This window comes from Elephas maximus, chromosome 21, assembly GCF_024166365.1.
Source record: "Elephas maximus indicus isolate mEleMax1 chromosome 21, mEleMax1 primary haplotype, whole genome shotgun sequence".
NCBI lineage: Eukaryota > Metazoa > Chordata > Mammalia > Proboscidea > Elephantidae > Elephas > Elephas maximus.
In genome coordinates this window covers 50618703-50645379 of record NC_064839.1, presented here as the reverse complement: position 1 = coordinate 50645379, position 26677 = coordinate 50618703, and the positions used below count along the sequence as shown (strand labels likewise).

General features: G+C 40.8%; 1 protein-coding gene across 3 annotated transcripts in view; it reads right to left on the bottom strand.

The window, feature by feature from the left end:
• USP10 (ubiquitin specific peptidase 10) overlaps positions 1 to 26677 on the bottom strand; it is a 68245-nt gene that overhangs the window by 13493 nt on the left and 28075 nt on the right. For all 3 annotated transcript variants that reach the window (XM_049863966.1, XM_049863964.1, XM_049863965.1), the window contains 8 exons: positions 23098 to 23158; positions 15553 to 16596; positions 6191 to 6282; positions 5593 to 5702; positions 5137 to 5192; positions 4819 to 4922; positions 3573 to 3672; positions 1297 to 1474 (listed from right to left, as the gene is read on the bottom strand). In XM_049863966.1, coding sequence (XP_049719923.1) covers positions 1297 to 1474; positions 3573 to 3672; positions 4819 to 4922; positions 5137 to 5192; positions 5593 to 5702; positions 6191 to 6282; positions 15553 to 16596; positions 23098 to 23158 — 1745 coding nt within the window. The remainder of the gene's footprint in view (positions 1 to 1296; positions 1475 to 3572; positions 3673 to 4818; positions 4923 to 5136; positions 5193 to 5592; positions 5703 to 6190; positions 6283 to 15552; positions 16597 to 23097; positions 23159 to 26677) is intronic.

Here is a 26677-nt window from a genome sequence, read left to right as displayed (position 1 = left end):
GGGATCTTCTGGTAGCGTTAGCCATCTGTGGCCTTGCAATGATGATACCCCACCTATGCCCCAAATGGTGCTCCGGTTATATACATCTGAACTGTTCCCTTATTCCCTCTCCCATCTCTTAGCGAGTGTTCCCAGAATCTTAACGTCCAGGCTGCTGGCTTAATAGACTCCTAAGGACACAGACAGCCTTCTCTCACTGCTATTAGCCAACCTGGACCCCAGCCTGCCTCCCTCCCCAGCCAAGCCCATCCCAAGGACCCAAATCTGCCAAAAACCAGTTACAGCCATGATGCAGTAGCCGTGGCTGACCACATGGATGACAGAGAGCCACTCCAGGACAGAAAGATGACAGCAAAGAACACAGAAATTACTTGAATTCAAAAGCACATGGCTGACTGGCTCCTAAACCCATCTCTAAACAGGTTCATTAACTTGCTTCTGAGTGAGTCTGTGCATATTTTCTGAGGTTTTTACTAGCCTGTTGAAATTGGTCAATTGACATTGTTTTAAAGCACAGATGGAGCATAAACTAACTCTGATGCCTTGAAAAGGTCACTTTTCCTTTGGATACACAGCATTTGGGACAAAAAATTGTTAAGAGTCTCACTAAAATACCACCCTTGTAGGTTTTATGCTGAGAGGTCTTCAGAGAGGAAATTGTTAGAATGGGGTCTCTTAGTACTCCTGGTGAGTAAACCTCCGGGGAGACGGTACACATTTTATTGAATTCCACATCACGGTATTGAAAGGCTCCAACATAAATAAATAAACATTCTTAGGAGGACCCTGTGAGCCAGCAACGGGCAGCTGGTTTAAGGGGCCCTGACTCAGGCCTCCAAGTATTCCCGCCTATGCAACACTGTGCCCTCTAAAAGTATTTCTCTTCATGCTTGCTTAATGTTTTAGCTTCATTTGGTTATGGTGCCTAAAATTCCTCCAATCAGATACATTTGAGTTAATGGTTTTCTCCTCTTAGAACACGTATTTCAAGGAGTTTGGTTTTCTCTTCCCACTGAGCTGTGATCACCTGGACTGAAGGAACTGAGTGTGGGTGGAGAAAGGGTGAGAGGCACTCGCTGTGGCACACGGTAACCTCTGCACAAACGCCATCCTGGGCAGGGTGAGAGCAGTGGGGCCAGCAAGAGAAGCATCAGGAAGCGCAAGAGACGAGCAGGCAGGGAAGTGTAAAGGCAAATATCGATTCAAAGTTACTTAAGACAAGTCCTACACCTTCCCACTTTATCAAAATGGCAAAATCTTGGAAAAGGCAAATACTTATTTCAGAAAAGCATAAACCTGATGTGTCCACCAAAAATGCCAGTGATTGGGGTCTGAACAAAATCCGCCTGCCGAGTGACCGAAGTCTTATTTCTGGGGCCCACTTGCTCCCATTCGTCCTCACTTCCTTCGCCTTGTTCTTCCCGTTCTTCTTCATTTACCAAGGGGCTTTTGGGTCCATTGGAAACAGTAAGTTCTGAAAAGGAGAGAATCTGCTTAGGCTATTTACAACAACGGTCCAAATAAAAAGGCTCTGCATGAACCACCTGAACAGATTTGTCAATTTACAGTTTTAAAAACAAAATCAGAGTGTGTTGTAGATTAAAAGTCGCTTACAAACAAATGCAAACATGCAACTCTACTGCATCTTTGTTTGAATAAACTGCTATAAAAGGTATCCTTGGGACAAGTGGAGAACTCCAAAGCTTGACTGGAAAGTAGATTTTATTAAATAATTACCGCAATTTTAGCAAATAGCATGCCCACGTAAATAACGCGCACACGCGTAATGACAGAAATGATGAAGTTATGTAAGAAGTTCTGGCACACCACACCCATGCCTACACCATGCATGTTTCATAACATTTCCACAAGTGAATTTCGGCCTCATTCACCTTCATTTGATGGTCCGAAAATGTTACTTTTGATCATATCTGGTAAAAGTATAAGCCATGGTCAAGAAGGGTTAAGTTTGGTAGTACTGGTAATCAAAAAATAAACAATTGAGGTGCATTTGCTCTGGGGCATTTCGAAGCTGGGACTGAGAGCGATGGAGTTCCTTGTAGCAGATCTGTGCCCGGACATACTGTGCTGGAGACTTGTGGAAGGTCGGGCAGAGGGCTGCGCTCAGGGTTGCCACAGTCTGAGCATGGGCTGGGCCCAAAGCGGGCAGAGGGCATTGCCCGTGCACCCCTAGGTCCATGTGAAGCTGGGCGGCGGGATGGTGCGGACATGGGTGCAGTGCATACTGCACCAGCCCTTCAGGGCCTCTGGGAGGCCTGTCAGATCCAACTCAGCCGAGCGAGGGACATGTGACCCCTCTGCGCCTGCAGCTCTCACTTGCTGCACAGGCAGGAGATTCAAATGGCCTGAGCGCAGCGGCCGGCCAGCTGGACAGTGGGTCAGAATGCACGATAGCCTTGCCCGCATGAGTGGCCTCTCTGGCCGGGAGCACGGATCTGAGCACCTCCTGGGCTGCGGCCAGCTGCCCTGGCAAAGGCTTTTTCTGGGGCAGAAAAAGTGATTTCTTCCTGCATTGGAGAGAGCGGTTTGCAGAGCAGGGAAGGAATCCTGCCAGGGCAGGGGCTGCTTTACAAACTCGAGGGTAGGCTGGTAAGGGTCTGCAGCTGGGAACCAAATCTCCATGTCAACAGGCACCAAGACAAAGACTTAACATTAAATTCATTGGAAAGAAAAAAAAAATTGACATTGAGTCCAGTAACATGTAAAACATACCGGTATAGCACGCTTATAAAATATGCAAAACTGAACAACATGTGCGAGTTATTTGCGTAAAAATATGATACCGTTAGTTTTCTTAACTTTTTAAGGGACTGTGGTTATGTAGGAGAACCTCCTTATCTTTGGGAGATACATACTTAAGCATTTTGGGGTGCAGTGTTATCTGCAACTTAATTTTGAATCATTCAGGAAAAAATGTGTATATACATTGTATAGACAAAGATAAATAATAATAACAAGTTTACAGTTGTAGAATCTAGCAGTTATACAGGTATTCACTGAACTATTCTTTCAGCTTTTCTATATGTTTCATCATTTTCCTAATTAAAAGTTGAAGAAAAAAAAGCAGTTCTTTATTTATTCAAATATAACATTTTCAATGGGACATGGTTGGCAATGTAAAAATAACTTCTTGTTAGCTGTTGTCGAGCCAGCCCCCAGCTCATGGTAACTCTATGCACAATGGATCAGACTGTGGTGATACAGAGGGTTTTCACTTCTTTCTAGTCTTCGTCTGGAAGGTCCACTGAAATCTGCTCAGCATCACAGCAACATGCAAGCCTCCACTGACAGACAGACACATAGTGGTTGCACTTCAGAGTCACTGGCCAGTAGTCAAACTCAGACATTCTGCACAGAAGAATTCTACCACTGAAGCACCACCCCACTCTGTAAAAATAACTAGTTATCTTAATGAGTAAAGAAGTGATCGTGAAGGGCAGATGGGGGGGCGCACACAACTTACCACATGAGCATTCAACATTTGTTTAAAAAGAATTCTTACAAAAATGTTCTCACACAATTACATAGCAAATAGTTACGGCACAACCTACTTTCATTATTTGGTGAGAGAAGTTTCTTCAGACTCAGCATTTCCTCATGAAGTCCGTTGAGAATAAAGCCCAAGTACTCCTCAGCATCTTCCTGTCGGCCCTGAAAAGGTCAAACGTGATCACACTGATTTTAACTGACTACTCTTCAAGGTTGGCAGAGTAGACAGTTCCTGCATATTCAAACTTGCCCCCTCTGAAATTTTAAAGAAAATTTAACGTAAAGTATATTAAAAAAAAAAATTTTTTTTTTTTCCTTGAGAAAGTTGAGGCCCCAGGAAAAATAAAAGAGATTAAACAGTTCATCTCTAGGTAGTGGAACTAAAGAGAATTTTTATTTTATTTATGCTTTTCTGTATTTAAAAATTTTTCTACAATAAATATATATTAGCTCTATAATAAAAACGTTATTTAAAAGTTGTTTTTTTTTTTTGCTTAAATGAAGTAGAAGAGCAAGAGCTAGAAGCCTAAGCCACCTCACTGACAGGCCCAGGGGTTCTCATTCTCACTGTGAGTCGAAATCAACAGTCCGGGATGCCTCCACTACTTGTGATAGTGGGAATCCTGAGGGGAAAGGGCTCAGGTGACATCTGAAAAAAATCTATTGATTTTTTTTTAAAGATTTATCAACTGGTGTCTGCACGACCAGCCACCAAGAAAAACCCCAAGCACTGAGTCTCTAATGTACTTCCCGGGTAGACAACATCTCACACATGTTGTCACAACTCCTTGATCAGGAATGAAGCATGTCCTGTGTGACTCCACAGGGAGAAGGCCCTTGGGAATGTGTATCTGACTCCCAAGGACTTTGTCCCACATGCTTTTTTCCTTTGCTGATTTTGGTTTGTACTCAAGGTAGAGCACAATGCAGTGGTTAGGAAAACTGACTCTAAAGCCAGACTTCCCATTTATTTTGTGACCTTGGACAGTGACTGCACTTTTCTCAACTGTCAAAAGGAGACAAGAATACTCATTCATAAGGCTGAATAAGCTAACATATGTGAGGTAATTAAAACAGCACCAGCATCCAAACGCTGTATGAGTTATCTCTGATTCTGAAGGTGATTATCGACATTACGCGCTTTAAATTCACCCAAGCACTTGACTCCACATAAGCCCTGATCTACTCCTGAACACCCAACAAACTGGAACACTTGAAACAGAGGGCAAGCATGGAGTAAGTAACAGTTAACCTGTGCCTGATGCAAAAAGCAACACATCATATTGGCTACATGTGATGATCTCAAACCTTTTCAGACAGGCTCGACTTGATCACTGTCAGGAGTCTATAAATATACGTGGGCTCAAAGGCAGCTCCAGGGCGAATGTCCCTCACGATTTTATCCCCAAGAGCTGCAATGGAAACAGGACACAGGTTTTCAGAATTATAATGTTGTCTTAAACAGTGAAATGCAAAGTCATCAAAACTCTTCTCCCTAGAATGCTGAGAAAAGCATAAGGGCAGCAACCTGTACCTTCTTTGCAACATGTCTGAATTTACCAAATTCAGTCATTTCACTCTGTAACTCCCGGTATGTAATGGTCTCAGAAGACCATTTTTACTCACCTTGCCTGGGTTTTGGAGGTACTGGCATATTTGTGAACTCATTCATTAACCGAACACTAAGTGTGAAAAGGAAAAAAAAAAAAGTTAAACAATGCATTAAGAAAAAAAAAAAAAGACATACTTTTACTAAAGATCCTTAATGGCTAAGCAGAACATTAATTAATATTAACATAGTAGACTTTAGTTACCAGTGGTCTCATAGCCAGTGAGTTCTTAAATCCTTTCTATAAAAGTTTTTGGTGTATTTAAGAGACAGATGCTGGTAAACACAGAAATGTCTTCTACTGAATCTGAAGAACATAGATACACAATGCTCCAATTCTATTTCGATTTAAAAAAAAAAAAGAACAATAGGATCCATTTACAAGAAATCAAGAACTTCGGTAAACTATTTAAACTCTAATTATCAGAGGGAAAAAGCCACCACCTTAACACCTTTTTAAGTGCCTTACTTACAAGCTATCTATCATGGGTGTTGATGTGCAAGGCCGTTGTGCTTTGGAATACACAGGAATGAACTTCATCAGGTGATACATTGGAGGGCAAGCAACCAATGCCTGCAGCGTCTAAATATTGGCAGTAAGGAAGCGTAAAGGAAATGAAACACACACCAAACATCTTAAAGTCATATTAAACACGTCAGCATATAAAAACTGAATAATACCACGAACACTGAACTACACAGATTATGTAAATACAAAAAAGAATAAATAATCACTAGGATAACTGCTTTATCCATATAAGGATTTCCTATGCAATCAATAGCTTATATATGAGAACTTGATTCAACCAAGATAATCAAATAAATTAGAGATAATTTCCAGTTTTAAGTGGTCACTCTGTCCAACTATTTAGGACAAACAAGAACAAAACTTGCCTGATTCTGTCTTTTTTTTTTTTTTTGGTAAGGAACAACCCTGCTTTTAATGAATCAAGTTTTAGGATCAGGATTTGGGTTAGATGCCCCATGGATGCTGAACTAAGTCAAATGCACCCAAGGAAGAGACCACCACAGGGAGTGAGCAGCTTTGGGGACAGTGTCCGAGAAGGATACAGCATTAATGTAGCACCAGTTTCCTTTATTGATCAGCCCGCGGGGTTGCAATGACACTGGTTTATGTATTAGGGTTACAGACTCCAATAACTCTGAAAGATTGAAGAAGCATATTTAAGAAATTAATGGCATCCAGTGAACATTTAAATCAATTCCGATGCTCTACTCTGGGGAGAGTTAAAAATCTCCTCAATAAGGCATATCTCCAAAGAAAGGGCACTTGATGCTGTTGTTAAGTTTGATTCAGTTCAATAGCGTGCATTATTTAATTAGATTTTTTTTTTTCAAATTAACATTTTTCCCAAACACCAACATGTATTTATCTTCCTGTAGGAATGTAACTAGAGACAAGAACTACCTATTTGAATAAGAAACAGAAAACTTAAAAAAAAAAAAAAAAAAACCATAAACAAGTGTTAGAGAATAGATTTAAAAGATACAGGCCTTTCTTCTTAAACACCGATTGCCAGGTACACCTCATTAACAATGCAAGTCTCTCCGACACCAGCTAGGAAGGTGCTGACATCCAGAACCTGAGTCTCACTTACCTCTGAATCCCAGCATCTAAGAGTGCACCCAACACAGCCTAGCAGGTGCTCAGTGACATCTGATACTCCTCTTTGGGACATCTGTCCCCTACGAACTAAACTGTATTTTCCAACAGAAGTCCAATTTGGGGATAATTTTGTACACTGTCATTCCCTTATTCTATTTAGAAACAAACTTGATTTCTTATCCTCAGGTTAACCTTTTGGCATCATACTTTATAGTTTTAAGGCAGCTGTGAATGCCACCTTTACACAATTACCCAACCATCAGAAATGCTTAAACCTGAGACAAGGTTTTTCCATGTCCCATTATGAATCTTATAATCATGATAACTAGTTCACTGAGCACTTTATACACTTGGCATGTGCTTTGCAATTTACAAGTGTTAATTGGCTACACTTAATCCTTAGTAATCCAAGGGGGGTACTACTACCCCCTGCTTACCAGGAAGGAAACTGAGGCTCAGAAAGGTTAAATAGATTGCCCATGACCACCCAGGGCATACGCAGAACAGCCAGGGCCTGAGGTCTACAATCTGGTGGCTGTACCACGCTGCATTCCTTTATTTTTAAACTACATACTAGGAAAGAAAAATTAATTAGGAATACTTTTGACACTAGCATTCTTTGAGTGCAAAGAAGTCTTTCTTTCATAAAACACAGTTATACTGGTAGGCTCCAGACTTAAAAAAAAAAAGTCAAATACAGAAATTAATCTGCAAAATTCAAATGTCCACACACAAACTCATTCCCTCCAGTGAATACAACATCTGAAACTGCCTTTGTCAACTGTTTTAACGAGCACAAAAACATGTTTACAGACAGTCCGAAAACTGGTAAGAATATTTGGAATTCAGATCTCGTAAATTAAAAAAAAAAATCATTATGACAAGGCTAACCCCCAAGCTCAAAGGGGAAGCAGGGACAAAATCAATCAAGAACTAACTACACTAGGCTCCATCTGAAAGCACATCTCCTCGTGTCTTCGCTGAGGAACAGGTCCAGGGTCATCAGGACGGCCTGGGCCTTCCAACAGTCAAGCCCTACGGAGTCAGGGAAAGCACCCAATTTAAACATGACTCTACCCTGACTTGTTTCCAACATTTATTGGGGAACAACATCACCAATGAGACAGAAACCTCTAGTTTCCACATATTAACCCTTCCCTTGAATCAATGCCAGCTTCCAGCCATTACTTTTGGTTTGCTTATTTTGAGGAGCAGGGAAGTGAAAGTGTAATTTCACTGTTTATCTTCCACAATATCGAGTTTAAGTCTTTGAGCATCGCCTAGTGGTTTGTTTCATAACTGCAAGTAACAGACGTTCAAGGTATTTTTGTTGTTGTTGTTTGAATTGGTCCTTTCATCAGCATGCCTTCCTTTAGTGAAAACACATGGTATCAACAGAAAATTCAAAGGAGAGAATAACTGGGTCACCAAAAAGTTATATGTTACTATATACACGTATAACCAAACCAAAACCTCTGCCGTTTAGTTGATTCCGACACATTCAAGGTAGATTTTTATCTGCAGAATCAAAAAAGCAAAACACTCCGAAACATGCAGAACAAAAGGTCACTCAGTATACTAAGAGAATGTCCTAAACTAGCTCTTTCCAAGCCTTCACTACTCTTTGAAAGAACCTGCTGGTATACTAGTCTTAAAAGTAGAGCTTCACAGACTTAGAAAACAGACAAGAGACACTGAACATTCTAGGCTTTTATTTTAGAAAAGTTTTCTCTACAGTGGCAAGTCTTCCATACGCTAAAATACAGGATCATTCTGCTGTTACTATCTTCCAACGAGCCTAAATCCTCCTCTCACAAGATTAACTGACAACAGTCTATTCCCTGAAGGTCCCTAAGACTGCAACACTGTGTATCTCCACGGCAGCAGATATCATCACCATCCACCTTGCATCAGTGATGTGTATCTCCTTCCTTGGATACGAAATCTCCTTCAAGACAATATCCTCATACTGCTGACTGGCCAAGAGTCCTGCCCATCCAGGATAACAGGACCTAACAGCCCTCCTTGTCCCCAGATTGATGCTGCCATCCCTACTGGCTACATCCGGTCTTCTCCTAGCCTCCTTCTCCCGCATCCCTCTGCAAATGATTTCTCTCCGCTGGTAAGAACTGTCATCTGTTGCTTTCGTATCTTATTCCTTACACTGCCCTCAAAGCAAGGCCTATCCTCGCTCATTCACCTAGATGCATTTGAGATACAGCAAGTACTCATTAGACAATAATATGGGATGAATTAAACACCTGGTGATTAAAGGTGGAGGTCATGGCAAGTGAATCCATTGAAATTTGGTAGAGGCGACTCAATGGGCTTCATTGTTTTAATTTTTATTGTGCTTTAAGTGAAAGTTTACTAATCAAGTCGATCAAACAAAAATTTATATACGCCTTGCTATATACTCCTAGTTGCTCTCCCCCTAACGAGACAGCACACTCCTTCCCTCCACTCTTCTGTTTTCATGTCCATTTGGCCAGCTTCTGACCCCCTCTGCCCCCTCATCTCCTCTCCAGACGGGAGTGCCCACATAGTCTCATGTGTCTGCTTGATCCAAGAAGCTCACTCTTCAAAGGTCTAGTTTTACAACATAGTTCAAGAAGTCTACCGGAGAAGCTCCATGGAGAAGGATGATAAAGATAGGAGCCCAGGAACACCTGGATTCAAACCCTGGCTCTGCATTTGTTTTTCAACCTGGAGCAGATCACTTAACTCCCTACCTGAAGCCCAGATAGCTGCACCATGCACAGCTATTGACTAGCAATGATATAAATAATGTATGAAAGCATCTAGCAAGGTAGCCCGCTCATCGCAGACACCCAATAAAGAGCTAATACAGGTGGGAAGAGAAGGAAAAAGGAAATCAATTTATGGAGCAGTGTGAGAAAACCAACAATCTGTAGAGTTCCAAGAAAAAATGTTAGCTTCAATTCTTTAAAATTAAGTTTTGACCATTTTGTGAATATATTTTAACAAAGTTCCATTTCTAACCAATGTTACTAAATTGTACATGTAGAAACTGTTGAATTGGTGTGTTTTGCTGTTCTCAACAACAAAATAAAAGTGTTTATAAATAAAAAGTTTTTTTTAAAGTTTCATTTCAAAAGAAATGAAAGACTATAAAAATTAAGATTTAATACTGTATTGCCTAGGATTCTTCCTTAAACACTTATTTTCAAAAAATTTTTAAGAGTTCAGTTTTGTACCACATTGTACATTGTGCTTCCCTCTCCCCCCTGAACAATTCCAACCATCACAAACTAAACCAGACACTAAACAGTAAAGCTCATCAATGAGTTCTTCTTTTACCTCATAGTGAAAGAACACTAGTGCAAAGCTACTCCTAATTCTATATAAGTAGTCAACACTGTTGCTGAATTTTGAATTCTGTTAAAATTAATAAATCCAACTACAAATCAAAAGTCAATTTTTCTTGATTCATACACAAGCCAGGATGAACACTGCTTTCAATCTTCTCATACCACTTTGTGCTCTACGTAAGTTCCTTTTGTAACAACCTCACCATTTTCCTTTACCAGGTGATTGACTCCTAGCCTGAAGTTCAAACAGCACTCTAACTGTGGAAGTCAGAAGGATCAAACACAGGGAAGGGTGGTGACAACGGACTAGAAGTCAGAGAAGGCCAGGTATTTGAGACTAGAACTTTAATATGATCTGCATTTGAAATCACTGTTGGTTGATTTATTTCACCTCCTTTAAGGGCAAATAATCAGATGATGATTGAATAACTTAACACCCTCCTCCCCACCCTCCACTCTCCCAGCCCAAGCCCTTCTTTTCAATTCATCATTGCTGGTATCATGTGCTACTTAGGTCTATTTACATCAACTTGGGAAGATGGCCCATCCCATTCATCTTTCTCAAAGAGGAGTGTGGGGCTGCCTGGAAAGACGTCCCGGCACAGAATGACAGACTGACTCCACACCACATCAAAGACACAAAATTGAAACTGGTGTCTTTATTTTTGTAATAACTCAGATATTAATGGCTGATTAAAGTTAAGCTTTAATATTCTTTCATCTCAAGACACACGGCTAGCTGACGTGTGGTGCCACGAATCACGCAACAAATGATCTGTGAGATCAACGGTGATACTGGCACTATAAACTTCCTTTCAATAAAAGCTATCATTACTCTTACACATATTCTACGCATTAAAATCTGCTTTACTAAAATTAACATTTAGAGTCATATGACCCTTAAAAAATCCATGAAACCGCAAGGTGCAGAACGGTCATTGATCTCTCAGGCTCAGTAACTGGCCCGTAGCTGATATTCTGCTGCTGCCCTGCTTTTCTATCTTTATACCCGCTCAGAACATTCTTCAAGTGCTTTCCTTCTCCTCATTACCACTGCTTTGGAAGAATATATGCCATCTTGGTTATCTCATCAGGTGGAGGACAGCAGAGTGACCAAAATGTACCACTGCCCACTGGTTATAGATCAACTTACGTTTTATAAATGGAGGAGTCGTAATTTAGTTCCTATAGAATCACCCACTGCCGTTATAGGACCTATAAATGTTAGTGAGGAAATACACATAATGAAATCAGATACAGACTGAGTTTCAATCCTCTAGCACAAATTCCTGGAAAGAGATGCTATACCTTTTTAACTTAAACTATGCTATATTATCGCTGCCTTTGCTACTTTAGAGTTTGAAGAGGAAATGCAAAATGAGAAATCATTTCCCAGAAGAAGAAAGTATCACCCAAAAAACCAAACCCACTGCTGTTGAGTCAATTCCGACTCATAGCGACCCTACAGGACAGAGTAGAACTGCCCCGTAGAGTTTCCAAGGAGCGCCTGGCGGATTCGAACTGCCGACATCTTGGTTAACACCCGTGGCACTTAACCACTACGCCACCAGGGTTTCCAAGAGGAAAGTATACGTATGAATTATAAACCACCAAAACAACAGAAATTAGTCTTATATTTTCATTTACACTAAAAATACATATGGGCACAGTAATTCATTTTTCTGGGTAAACCCCATTTGTAATGAGAGCCTTGTTGCTCTCATGTTTTAGGCATAATATTACTCTGCAAAACCACGTATTAAATGGGTTTTGACTAACAATTCATAATAAATGACATTACTAGATGGATACTTTAATTTCCTCATAGAACAGAATTAAATTCTTAGAGCTGTCGAAGACCTCAGTTTATCTAGTTTTCTTTCACTGGAATTTTGACTCATATAATTTGGACATTTGGCCTAGTCTCTCTGCTTGCCCAATATTTACACTCCTTTAAAACAAAATATACTGACACACAGTTTTAAAGGCAAAACATAAAATACAAAATAGCTCTATTTGTGATCTTCAAGTGTTTGATACTGTTCCTTAGTAAAGACGCAGGAAAAGTTCATCAGAAGTGTTTACTTCTAAACATTGTACCATCAAGTCTTGATTATCTATGCTAATGAGGGAGGCAACAGTATCGATCATCCTTACAGTACCTGCATACGTCATACTTACTCTTGACTATGGGTATGTCTAATGTTTGACAACCATTTTCAAACACAAGCTATAACATTTTCTGGTTTCTTTTTCTTGCCTCCTGGCTGTTACTCCTTAACTGAAAAATGGCAAATATCCCCTCTTAAGACTATGCAAGCCACTCACTGACAGAAAGATCCCTTTCCAGCCATCTATAGGCCTTTTCTGTTTAAGTTCACATTTCCTTTGGGGTTAGGACGAAGCATTTAGCATTTCAGTGTCTTCCTTCCTACCTCCTTATTAAGTAAGAGTTCACACTTAGTAAGAAACAGTAAATGGAACAAAATGTTGACAAATAATCTATACAGAGACAAGAAAGTGATCCCGCCACCAAGAAGATGAAAGAGGAACCCTTTAAAGGGTAAGCTGTCTATAAGTAATCAACGCTGGTTGTACTTCACCTCAAAATGTCTTACGTGACAACCCTCAGTCTTCTTTCACAGCTGATTTACGTTCTTAATTTGTATTTCATTCCTGGTTATATATAAAATTAGTATTTATTGAGCACAGACTTAAAGACAGGGGAGATAGTGCAGTAATGTGGCTATCAGAAATCATGAACCTGGGATAAAAAACTGGCTCTGGATATCACCTTAAGAATAGATGTGGTGCATGAATTGTCCTTCTCCCACTTTTCCAAAAGTAAATATAATGACAAAACATAAAATTTACTCTCAACCAGTTAGATACTAATGCAAGTCAAAATCTATTATAAAAACACCAGCAGATCTTTTAATGAAGCTAGAATCTTAGTTAAATGCTGCTTAAAATAACAGCGTCTACCCTAGAAAGCATACCCATTAAAGGGATTTTCGTGGTACTGTATTTAACTTCTAACAAACCGAATATATTATATCATTTTCATAAAGTAAATCTCTAAAGTGGAGAATATGACAGAGAGAAAGAAAATTTAAAACAAGGCCGCTTTACCTAAGCTCTACATGATCCCAAGAGTTACTCTGTGACCACTGTAGTGACATGATTTCAAAGGAAGTAATACAGGAAGACTGTCAACAACTACATTTGATATTTCTAACAGTCGACAATCAAGCCTAAAAGAATAAATATTTAAAAAGGAACTACATTGTTGCTCAGATAATTATAACATCTTTATAACTGGCTTAACCAAAACAGTATTAAGAAAATACATCCGCTGGGCAAGAACACAATAGGCCAACTCAAAAATAATTACTTGGACAATTTGAAGCAATGCTCTCCTCCACTAAGAGTCCCCTACTGTCACAATCTTTTACAATACAGTTTAACAATTACATTTTAACACAGGCAGAACACAGCAAACTATGTATCAATCCACTTTCAGAGTCCTATGGCTATGGCTTCAATGTTGATAAAACACTTAAAATGAACCTTTTCTTGTTTTAAAAAGCGGTTGAGAGAATTTCCCAGGGATGGGAGATTTTACTCTGAGAAGTAATTTTTAGGAACAGAAGTATATAATTAAATGCTTTCACGACTTTGAACTGAGAATGTATATTTTAAAAAGCACCCCACCATGTTTTTCTTGTAGGTTAAAAATAAACTTTTAATTTATTAATCTAGACAGAGGTTTACACTGTTTCATCCTGACTGTGACAGCTGTTCACTGCAATGAATACATTCTAAAAGTTGTAATAAACAAATTACCTGTCTTTTCAAAATACATAAAGTCCAAGGTGATGTTCGTTGGCCTATCAACTATTTTCCCACCTTAAAAGAATGCCAGAACACCAAGATTATTCAAATTAACATATTTTGTATTGTTGGATACCACCGAGTCAGCTCCGACTCACAGCGACCCTACAGGACACAGGAGAACTGGCCCATGGGGTTTCCAAGGAGCCACTGGTGGATGTGAACTGCCAACCTTTTTGGGTAGCAGCCGTAGCTCGCTGTAACTCTCAACCACTGTGCCATCAGGGCATAAGGAATAAAATCTGCTTTTTAAAAACGTGTTTCTTGCTGTCATCCTACTGCAATCAAAAGAATATAGTTTAAATCTTTATGATGGAACTCTGACCATTCGTAAAAGGGTGAACATTTTACTGCTTGCTACCACATTCATCCAGCTCCTGGTGATAAATGCTGTCAGGTGCTCCAAAATGGTAATTCAGAAAATATTACAGAAAGCCCAACAATTCAATGAGACAACTTATTTTAACTGGACTAAATGAAGAAGAAGCTGAAGAGTTGGCTATAAACTCCCTGGCAGAATCAAACCTGAAGAAACAGCTCATGATTCTTAGTTGTGTACAGGTGTCCCTGGCTTAAAATGGGGTTCCGTTCCGATGACATAAACTGGTTCTGATTTAAGTCAAATACCTCTTCGTTTTTTGTTTTTTTTTTTTAAGTTTTCATTATTATTGCCTTTTATTATCAGTATCTTTATAAACCCGATCTTTGAACATTTGTGAGTGAACATGAGAATGACAACATCGGCAAATTACGGGCTGCAACACCGTATGTAGTACATATTACTAATGGTAAGATGTGCAAAAAAAGAGACTGTTTTAAGTGCAGTTTGTCATATTTAGAATACATCATACATTAAGGACTATCTGTACAGACATACACGCTCCTCTGAAGTTTTGGCTTCTTATTTGAAGTTTAGCTTATGAAACAACCTGTGAATTTTGCAGCTTTATCATTTTATTGTGAACTGGTCCTACTTCAGCGCTTTAGCACTTTAAAAACAGTAACTCTGGGCTAAACTCTCGGAATTTTTCTCTTCCTGTCAAAAGCTAACCCTGGTGTGCTAAAAACTGAATAAAATCTATCTACTCAATTCAAAAAAGTCACTAAAAGGAAAAAACTCTATGTTATTCATAAAATGCTTTCCTATATCTCAAGAAATATAAAAAAGAAACAGTGCAAAGTGGGTACAAACTAGGGGTGATGACACCAAAGGTATACAACAGTTGTCACCCAGATAGGACATGTACATTATACCTTCACACAATGGAGGATGACTACTTGATAAGAGGAAATGTAACTTGTCTATAGAAAAGAATCAGCAGTAGACATGGATTTTTCACTTAACAGAAAATATGTGTCCTCACTCCATTTTGCCTATATATGTATTGTTTTGCTTTTAGATAACATTTAAGACAAAGGCATTCTTCAGAAATTCCTATTAATAGGCAGGTAATCTACTACAGCTATGGGTAACACTGTATCACCATAGCTGGTAAGATCAAACAGTTTTAATTCTCACTCAAACACTGGATGCGATCTGCTCCCACCTTCACTTCCTATGTGTATCTTTTTAACTATACCTGCAATCTTTATGGCTACGGGATCTTCTGAAACTGGAACAAGCCCTTCTTTGACTTCAACCTGCTTTTCAGAGACCAGGGGGGATGTGGCAGGAGGGGAATACTTAGTTTCCACATAAGCCATGGGTGAGGAAGAAGAGGGCTTGGAGTCACGGAAAAGACTAGCCCACGACTTGGCAGGCTGACTGGTGGGAGCAGAGCCTGCCGCCGAGGCCACGAGATCAGCAGGGGGTGAAGCACTCTGGGGTTGAGCAGGCTCCGAGTCCGTGCTTTCCACCATGTGCAACTCCACCCCATTGGCAGCTGGGCCCTCATCCGAGGATTCAAGTATTTGTCCATTAGTAACTCCAAGGTTCTCAGTAGTATCAGTACCAACATAAGACTGAGCCACGGCTGTCCTTAACAGGCCATCCCTGCCAGCCTCTGCAGGGAGGCAGGCCTGTTCAAAATCACTCAGGTGGCACAGCTCAGGCTGCCCTGCAGTCCTGGAATGACTGTCCAGTGCTCTGGGGAAAGGCCCGTCAGGCAGAGAGTCACTGACGAAGTCCAGGGAGTTCTCAGGGCTGTTACAAGTCCTGGGTGTGACTGATGGGGGCACATCACCCATGAATTCCACGTCCTCTGTGCTTACACTGTTCGGGGCTGCTGGATGGGCATGGCCGTTGACCAGGGTGTCTGTGGAAATACTACCATCACTGCTGTCTTTCAAGTAACTGTAATATCCAGGTGGCCGTTTTTTCTTCTTTTTACGTTCCCTCTGTCCAAGACCACCTGAGACACGATCATTTTCTAAAACTTCTGCCTCCACGTTAGAAGTACTATCCAAAGCAAGAGGAGAGCCTGGGTACTGGCATTCTGTGGAGCTGTAGTTTGCTTCTTTGTCTAGGTCATCGGGGGTCTTTTTGGAAGCTGAACAACCAAGAATAAATTCTGGTGCCTGAGGGTTCAATGTGCTTGAAATACTGTAGCTTGGGGTTCTCAGCAAAGTGTCATCCGGTTCAATTATTTCATTAACTCCAAACTCAATTCTCTGATACTCTTGTCCTGCATAGACAGAAAGCAATCAGTAAATATCCCATTAGTTAAGCCCACAGCTAAACAAACTATGAAAGTATTAATAATTACTCATTTTCTTTTTAAAAACTGAAATCTTACATTCTTTTCTTAATTAAAAAAGCTATTTTTTTTTTTATGGCATATTTTCTATGCTAAAGAAATAACTTTCTGAAAATATAAAATTTCATATATGGGGTTATGAATAATAGAATCCTATATCCTTTTTTTTTTTTTTATGTCTGGGTAGCTAAGGAAAACTTCCAAAAGGTATAAATTAGAATGAAATTAATATTCTGCCTGTTTAAAAACACCCCACAATGGAATCTGACTATCCGTTCACTTTATGCCTGAGACTAAGAAATATGTATTTTGACAACTTAAATAAAAAAATAAAACCACAACAACTAACTTAGGGACTTACAAATCTTTATTATATTTAATTAAACCATGTTGCTTTTTTTAAAACGTGTTATTAACAACATAATTTTTTGGTGTAATCAACTCTTGTAATCACTTACATTTCAGTTTCATTTGGAAAAAAATTCAGATAACATTTGCACTGTGAACTTGCTTTAATTTTTTAAAATTGCTTTTAAAAATCCACTACTTAATGATTAAAATCTGAATTCTATCTATTTAAGAAATTTTAAATGCTATTTAATAGACTTAAAGACTAAACAAATCCTTCCTCGCATTTTACTTCAAAATATACTACGTAGGAACAATGCTTCATTGTAATGCTCATCTGCATGTCTCGAATTTATGACAAAAGTGAAATTACAATGTTTTTAAAGAAAGCTACACATACAGTTTTCTGACTAGTATCAACAAATCTTTACTAAGTCTGCAAGATTTAATGTCGAATCTGCATGAGGAAGCTTCTCAAGGCACCAAGTTTTACCTACTTTTATAATAATGCTTTAAGCACAGTCCCACAGACACCAAGTAAAAATCTTTTTTTTTTTTTAAATTGTACTTTAGACAAAGGTTTACAGAACAAACTAGTTTCTGATCAGTTAGTATACACATTGTTCTATGACACTGGTTAACAACCCCATGACATGTCAACACTCTCACTTCTCAACCCTGGGTTGCCTATTACCAGCTTTCCTGTTCCCTCCTGCCTTCCACTCCCTGCCCCAGGGCTGGTGTTCCCCTTTAGTCTTGTTTTGTTCCATGGGCCTGTTCAATCTTCGGCTGAAGGGTGAACCTCAGGAGTGACCTCATTGCTAAGCTGAAAGGGTGTCCGGGGGCCATACTCTCAGGGCTTCTCCAGTCTCTGTCAGGCCAGCAAGTCTTTTTTTTTTTTTTTTGAGTTAGAATTTTGTTCTACATTTTTCTCCAGCTCTATCCGGGACCCTATATTGTGAGCCCTGTTACAGCAGTCAGTGGTAGCCTGGCACCATCTAGTTGTGCTGGACTCAATCTGGTGGAGGCCATGGTAGATGTGGTCCATTAGTCCTTCTGGACTCATCTTTTCCTTGTATCTTTAGTTTTCTTCATTCTTTCTTCCTCCCAAAGGGGTGAGACCAGTGGAGTATCCCAGATGTCCACTCACAGGCTTTTAAGATCCCAGACACTACTCAGCGAAGTAGAACGTAGAACATATTCTGAATAAACTGTTATGCCAACTGAGCTACATGTTCCCTGCGATCACGGTCCCCACAGCCTTCAGCCCAGCAATTCAGTCCCTCGGGGAGTTTAGATATGTCTATGGAGCTACCATGACCTTACCCTGTAAGGTTTGTGCTGGCTTCTGAAGTTATTGTGTACTGTCTTACCCTTCACCAAAGTTTCCACTTATCTCGTCTATTAAGTGAAAAATCATTTCCTTAAAATATATATACATATATCTTATCCCCACAAACTCCTCCAAAGAGGGCAAAGAAAGGTAAAGCCATAAGAAATGAATCCTGCACATAACTTGTTTTGGCTGTGAACGTGAAGCTAAGCGTGGTCCTGTTTGTCTACAAAGTCGGAAAGGGGCAGAGAGGGGAGGTAAAACAGTCAAATCCTCGGGATTGTCTTCCTTGCAAACTGAGGACTGAGTGTGAACTTTTATTCATGAAATTAAGCTATAACCGATCGTTTCAAAGGTCAATGGTTTACAGTAGCACCTTTCACTCAACGTTCCCAGCAAGCTTTCAAATGCGATAGGCATACCACTGGACGGAGAGGAGAGGGGTGCAGGCTGACACATCCCTCAGCGTGAAGCTGCTGCAGCCCACCTCTCTGTAGCATGCTAGATGCAGCATCAAGGACCGTGACCACCTCAAGTGGCTCCTCAGTCAGATCTTCACAATGTGGCTTCTCTAGTTTTTAAAAATCCCAAAAAGATGAACTACACAAAGAATGGCTCCTATATACAAAACTGCAGTTCAGAGGCACACTTCAAATTAGGCACCTGTTGGTCGCCCCACTGACAAGCTAGCATAAGTCTGTGAGTGGGCCTGCATAAAGGTATGTACATGTTGCCTCAATGAATTCACTGTGGGTCAACTCCATGCGTGGTGCAAGATACTTCCACAAGTACCAAGAGATGAAGTTAGGACTATGACTTTCTAAATATCTCTCTGAAACCCATCAATACTTCTCCCCAGTTCGCACGATCTATGTAAGTCATCCAGTCTAAGATATGCATTTTCTCACATGTTGTATCTCTGAATTAGGTTGAGTCTTAGAAACAATGGTGTCTTTCAAAAAACACAGAGTATCAAGGTCATCTTCTATGTGATGAAACAGCTACGATTTGGAAGTTGATGAAGGAAAGGACACATGCCTTATCATTCATCTTTAATGCTTCAGTCTGAAGCTTTCTTGCACTGTGAACTTCCTTTAAAATTTAGTGTAAGGCTGATTTTTTTCAAGGCATGCATATAAGGATAAAAGATCATAATACCAAAAAATCGTGTTCTGTCACAACGAATTACATATATTTGAATATATTTATGGAAAGACCTTTAGAAGTCTTTTTCTAGAAGAAAGAAAGAAAAAAAAAGATCCAGAGAGTGGGCAGTCATAAGCACATTAGAGGCAGGACAGGAACTAACACAGATCTCCTAAGGATTCATTTGTGTTTGGGATCACATCTCCCCCACTGGGGGCCGGGGGAATACTTCTGCCCAGCAACAAAAAGTTCCTGAAAAAAGAATACTGTATACTTTAAGTATACTTAACAGTAAATTTACAAAGAAAACCACGGATGTGACATCTTGATTTCTTTGCCCACCCAGCACTGACTTTGTTTCCCTTTTTCTGAAAAGAACTCCCAAAGAGAAATACATTTCTTTATTATTACACTTAGAGGCTGACTGTCCATTCGGCTTCCAGGCATCACCTGTTATTCCACGATGTTTCGAGGATGCAATGCTACCGGGGTCGATATGGATATATCCGGAGAAGTGAAGAATACTACATGGGGCAGGCTCCCCTTAGGAGACGACAGCTACGGTGCCGGTTGTGAAATCACATTAAAAATCTGCATGCAGTGTGCCACACAGCTTGTGTAAGAGCCACAGTGCCTTCTGCACCTCAGTTCTTAATCTTATCCCAGCATAAAACATTCTAGGGTGTGACACGACATTAATGGAACTATTTTGTTATATTAAGGTTATTATTGAAACAGTGTCCAGTACAGTGTTCGATCACATCACTGGAAGCAGTCCTTTCCTTATCGTGTCCCAGACACGTGTGCACTGGATACCGAAGAGACAGGACCGAGCCCATTCTGTCAGGCTGGGGGAGTGACAGAAGGCCTGAAAAAAACTCACATTTTAAACAACCCAGTCAACATACCGGGGAAATGTTAACACTCAGGTCATGCAGGCGTGGGTTTGCTGGGGGATAAAGAACTAGCTCAGACAAAACAAGGACATCTTCACACAGCATTTCTCCAAGTCAGTGTGTTGCAGTACATGCAGCACAATGACCTGGGGCGCCTGGACAGAGTCCCGGAGTCAGAAATGTCCAGAGGCGCCCAGGTCATGCTCGTGCCCACTGCTGTTTGAGAATGACTGCTTACTTGGCTTCTTCAACTGATTTCTCCAGACAGGTTTTAGCAAGTCAGTTCGGTGATCACGGAGCATTCACTGTACGTGCAGGGCACTGGTGGTGTATTAGCCACAGGAGGGACACAGCAGCTAACAGGGCCAGGTCCTGTCCTCAGAAGTGGACATTTACTAGAGGGACGAACCCATACACCTTGAGTGTTATGGACTGAATTGTGTCCCCCCAAAATGTGTAAGAGCTTGGATAGACCATGATTCCCAGTATTGTGTGACTATCCACCATTTTGTCATCTGATATGCTTTTTCTATGTGTTGTAAATCCTACCTCTATGATGTTAATGAGGCAGGGCTCAATCTACAAGATTAGGTTGTGTCTTAAATCAATCTCTTTTGAAATATATTAGGGAAAAGCAAGCAGAGAGACGTGGGAACCTCATACCACCAAGAATACAGAACCAGGAGGGGAGCACGTCCTTTGGGCCTGAGGTCCTTGCACCGAGAAGCTCCTCAACCGGGGAAGATTGATGACAAGGACCTTTCCCCAGAGCCGACAGAGACAGAAAGCCTTCCCCTGGCGCTGGTACCCCGAATTCGGACTTCTAGCCTTCTAGGCTGTTAAAACCATCTGCTTGTGGTATTTCTGTGATGGCAGTATTAGATAACTAAGACACTGAGGATGATGTTACAGAGGGTGGGTGAGAGAGAGCCCTCAACAGCTTCATAGAGACAAAGTGCTTCGGGACACAGAAGAAAATGATCAGTTTCAATCAGGAGCTACAGTGAGCTCATGGAACTCGAAGAATGGATGCAGGGATTGAAATTTCAAGCTTTAGGAACTGACTGTAAAAGGCAGAGGTATACAAGTGTGTGCTATACTGAGCAGCCTTCAAGTAGCTTGGTGGAGCTGGCTGTGGTGGGAGGTAGAAGGATAAATCATGCTAAATCATTCATCCTGCAAACACACTGACACTACTCTGTGCAATTGCTAGACACACACAGATGAATAAATGATGGCCCTGCCATCAACAGCTGAACTCAACTCTCAGTGGGGACAGACTCGTTACCATGCAGTGGGATAGGTACTAGTAGAGAAGTGGAAATACATGAGAATAAAAAAGGCTCCAGAGGAGAGAGGGCCTTTAAACTGGCCTGTCACTAATAGGGCAAGCAGGTGGCAAGATTCTAGTTAGTGTTTTCAGCAGAATAGAAGATGGACTAGAGGGCAGACAGTAGAGAAGGGGAAAAGAGCCACAAAGCGAGAATTGAAAAAGGATGGCGCATGGGGTTAGAACACTGTGGGATTGGAGCTGCAAGGGGGAATCGGTGCGGCCTCCGGTGTCTAACCAAAACTGGGAAGGTGGTGAGGCCACAGAAAGAAATGAAGACGGAAATGGATCAGAGAGAAAGGAGTAACACGAAAGGAAAACCAGCGACATATTCCAAACATCTGATTGGCACTAGCAGCATGCTCACTATGTGCAGAATACAGTGCCAGGCAATACCGAGCCAGAGGGCACTCTTGGTGGCCCAGATCCACGAAGTCCAAGATGGCAACACGTAAAAATGCAGCTCAGGAAGCTGCACAGCCTAGCAAGGGCTGCTGGGTCCCCACAGCTGCGTTGTCTTTATTACTTGTCCTAAGCTACTATGAGCTCCTCTTTTCCTTCTGGTCTCTCATATTACAGTTTCTTATAAAACTTCTAATAATTAAAACCCTTTTCACAGGTCTGACCATGCTAACTAAACTGGGCATCCACGTCCTTTGCTGTTATAGAAACGCCTGGCTTTCAGCTTCTCAAAGGCCAGCTTCTCAGTGATCCAGACTGAAAGCGGTCTGGGTAGATTCAAGCTGCGTAATGGCAGCCTGCAATAATTAAATGACTCTGCTGTTATTTAAACACCTGGTGATTAAACAATCTAAAATCCAATCTCTATAATCAGCTCAGTGTCTGTGACACAGACAAAAAAGTAACAAGCCAGGAGATGGAGAGGTTACCTGAATTCCCAAGAGAATTAGCAACAGACTAGGACATGAATGTAAACTCCAAGAAAAACAGAGCCAACCTGCCACTTAGCAGTAAGTACAAAGAAAACATGTTCAGAGACTAGCAAGCTCTGCACCCACTAGCTTCAGCAGTAAGACAAGAAAGCTCACTTCAGAATTATTACCAAAAAAGTGTATGGTTATGAAGAATCACATACCTGTGGTACTGAGAACTATTAAGAAAAAAAAACAATTCAGCAACTATTTCCTGAACTGAACCTTGAACATTTGTCACTCTGAAGCACAGAAGAAGCTAACTTATCAGCCAGTGATTCAGTGATCAAATCTGCTACGGTTGACAGCAAAAACATCCAGCTGTAAGTAAATGTTTATTCAAAGGTATGAGCAATGGGAAGGCAATGTTTCCAGGGTAGCCTGCCCACCCAGCACATCACGGCAGAACTCACTTCGGAGAAAAAAAGTAGAGAACTAGCTTACCATCAGGTAGTTCATCTGCAGCCTGCGTACCACACAAAACTGTTCCATTATATGGCGGAAGCTGCACATGGAAGTGGAAAACAAATTTTAATTCAACAAAAGGTTAAAGCCCAATACATCCTACTTCATCAATGCAATATTTCATTAAAACTATCCATGCAACTTCTCATGACGATACTTTTACCAAGGTCACACACATGGAATCAGTAAAATATAAATCATTTCCACTTAGCTTAAAGGGGGGAGAAACACTATAGAAATACTTTCAAATATTTATCATCATTAAACAGATCCAAGGGGGGGGGACCCATCAAAACGGACTCCAGTCGACATGTGAATCAGCTACAATAAAATGCTATTATCACCATTCTCTTCACATAATGACATTAGTGACTAAGCATAAATAACAGACACTTCGTTTCCCACTAATGAAGACAGACTCCTACTGACCCTGGAGCATTTCTTGCTCCCCATCCCCATAACTGCAGTGCAGGTCGCTGTGGTTGGGCCAGGCCTATGGCCAGAGCAGAGCAAAGCCCACTGGGAAGAAAAAACTTGGGAACCGTGACTCCATTTTTAACACAATGCCTTAAATAGCAGAATTAATGACCAGAAATCACCTTCCTTGTCTGGAAGAGAGAAAGGCGAAATGGCAAGTGTCTGACCTCTTTGCAAAAAGCAGGAAGTATTATCAATATCCCAAATTTCTTCCTCTTCCTAGCTATTCTGTTTTATTTATTTAAGAATTAGGACTGTTTCGGACAGATGCATTTAGGATGAGGAAGTTTAGGATGAGCAGGGGTAATAAATGGGCAGATTACTGTTACCTGAAGGTAAAAAGAAGCATTACAAGTATTTCTCCAAGTAGCCCAGGAGGTTCTCTGCTCAGAGAATTAATGACAAACAGCAAGCTAAGAAAAAACGGAGATTCAAAAGGACCTGCACACTTCAGGACTAGAGAGCTGGCCCTACTTCCACACCTGGGGGCACCCAGCATTCCCCATGTTGACATGAGAGGAGTACACCCCTGTGCTGCAGCGCTGCACCTGGCTGCACTGCTGCTGTGCAAAGACCTTCCACTCAGCATACAAAATCCCACACCAGGCGCTGCCAGTAATTACTGCGGACACAAAACATGGAGCAGAAAGGGTAGCCTGCGAAGACAGTGAGCACAGCAGCTCCAGGTGCCTGAGGGAGCCTGAGTCACGTCTGTACTCCTCTGCAGTCACAAGGGACTGTTTAGTAAGCACCAATACAGAGTACGTTCTTTTTCTGTCAATATGACCATTGGGTGCCCCCTGGTGATGGAAATCTATACAATTTTAAGGTGCTAGAAGTATGTAATACTTTTTGACTCACCATATTTACACAAAACCATCATTAACCACATCTAGAAACCACCTCTTTTTCTGAGCCAGGGAGTTTTATAATATCACACTTCAGTATAAAGTTCTGTGAAAGATCAACCTCTAATGTCAAAATAATTCTATTTGTTTTAAAGGCATTGTGTTGAAAGAAAAACATGAAAACCAATCTCTCCATGCTGCCTCTCTTCCGCTCTGCTTGGAGAAGAGAACTTTGAAGAAATTCTTCAGATTTGAAGGAGTGAGGCAGGCTGGGAAGACTCACAAGTTCGAGAAATGGACCTCAAGCACTCATCCATTTTAACTCCTAACTCAAAGCAGAGAGCTGCAGAAAACATTAGAACCTTCCTTCAGTGACCCTCCTCTGCAACCACTCACCCACAGGAATCACACAACTCACCCAACTCCCAAACCACTCGCCAAGCAACATGCATAAGGAAAACCCACCAATTTGAAAGAATCACTGAAAGGGGCTGGAGGTCAAGCAAGCCGAGATGACTGACGAGACGTTTAAGATGTGCTAGGAGGGGTGTCTCCTGTCTCTCAACAATTAGGTGATGGAGGTGCTATAATCACCAGCATTTTACAGATGAAACCTCCAAAGCTGACTTGTTCTAAGTCTCTTGGTCAGTAAGTGGTAGAGGCAGGCTCTCATCATATGAGACCTTCCAACTCTAGAGCATGTGCTCTTGGCAACACTGCCATTTTATTTTACCATGTTTAAAACTTATCTTGATTTGTGAATCTGATATAAGACAGCTTCACCACAGGAATTACTAAATGCTGGAAAAAGTTCTGCCCCAGTAGAAATCATTATATACACATACATACATAAAGAGTCCTGGTGGTGCAGTGGTTAAGAGCTCGGCTGTTTGAATCCACCAGCTGCTCCTTGGAAAACCTATGGGGCAGTTCTGCTCTGTCTATAGGCTTGCTATGAGTCGGGATCAACTCGATGGCTACAGGTTTTTAACACATACATATAAACTGTATAGGCATATGGCATCTTTTATTCAACGAACTTCTACCATCATAAGGCCCCCTAGAGTCTGTGGTCATGGGATATAATAAACATACAGCAGAATAAAACTGCAAAAATTGCTTCAAATCCCCTCTTTAACTACATAGCTAATTATAAGAAAAGATGCAAAAATTCCCCACATAAATGTCAAGTGAGCAATGTAAAACGCTAAAATCCTGTTATGTTAGATAGGAAGAAAATTCAATCAACTAGTCTGAAGAGAGTACCGCAGTCTTGTGAAGGTAATACTTCGGCATTTTCATAAGAAGTTAATGTTTTAAAGTCTTTTTCTGGTGCTGTGGTTTTGTTTTACCGTCTAAAATACCCTCGTGAACTCTGAGTCCTTCCTTTGAAATCCCATTAAGACACCAGACCTCTGAGAACAACTGTCTAAACTCTGCATCTCCACACTCCCAGTCTCTCTCTCCCACAGTCTCTCTCTCCCACAGTCTCTCTCTCTCACACACATGCCTCCCAAATACACACAGCCTCCCAGTCTTTCTCTCTTTCATAGTCTTTCAGAGTGTCTCTCTCACGCACACAGTCTCTCTTTCACGCACACAGTCTCTCACGCACACAGTCTCTCTCTCACGCACACAGTCTCTCTCTCACACACACGTCTACAGCTTGTACTCTGTTATTGTGGGCTTATTTATTCAGTAACTGGTTGAGGTGTGTGCATTGCCTCCAGTGTTAAAATTCTGGAAATTTTCAAGAACAATGAGCATTCCTTCTCTATATTTGAGCACCAAACACATGATTACATTTGGGGTTCAAAACATGCTGTAGACTGTTATTTTTTCCAGTTGGAGAAATTCATTTATAAATCACCCAGGCTTATAAGCTACAGTACAGCTTTAGAAAATATATCAGTTACGTTTCAAAAGTAGTAATAACTAAGATCATATACAAAAATCACCTTAATTTGTTTCTTCTGATTCTGCTAAACTACTGGCCATCTATCTTATCTTGCCAGCGCAAATTTTCAAACAAACTAAAAGAGAAACAAAAGGCTCTTAGCAAGCAGCGGGGAGGGATGCCTTTGAAGGGGCAGAATGCTTTCACTATTCCACACTCCACAATTCTTAAATTTTGGTTTTTCAGTTCATGGTCCCAAGTGGACAAAAAATGTTTTACCAAGTTCCTAACAGCCAAAGAAGTATACGAATAGGACTAGGATTCTAATTTATGCTAC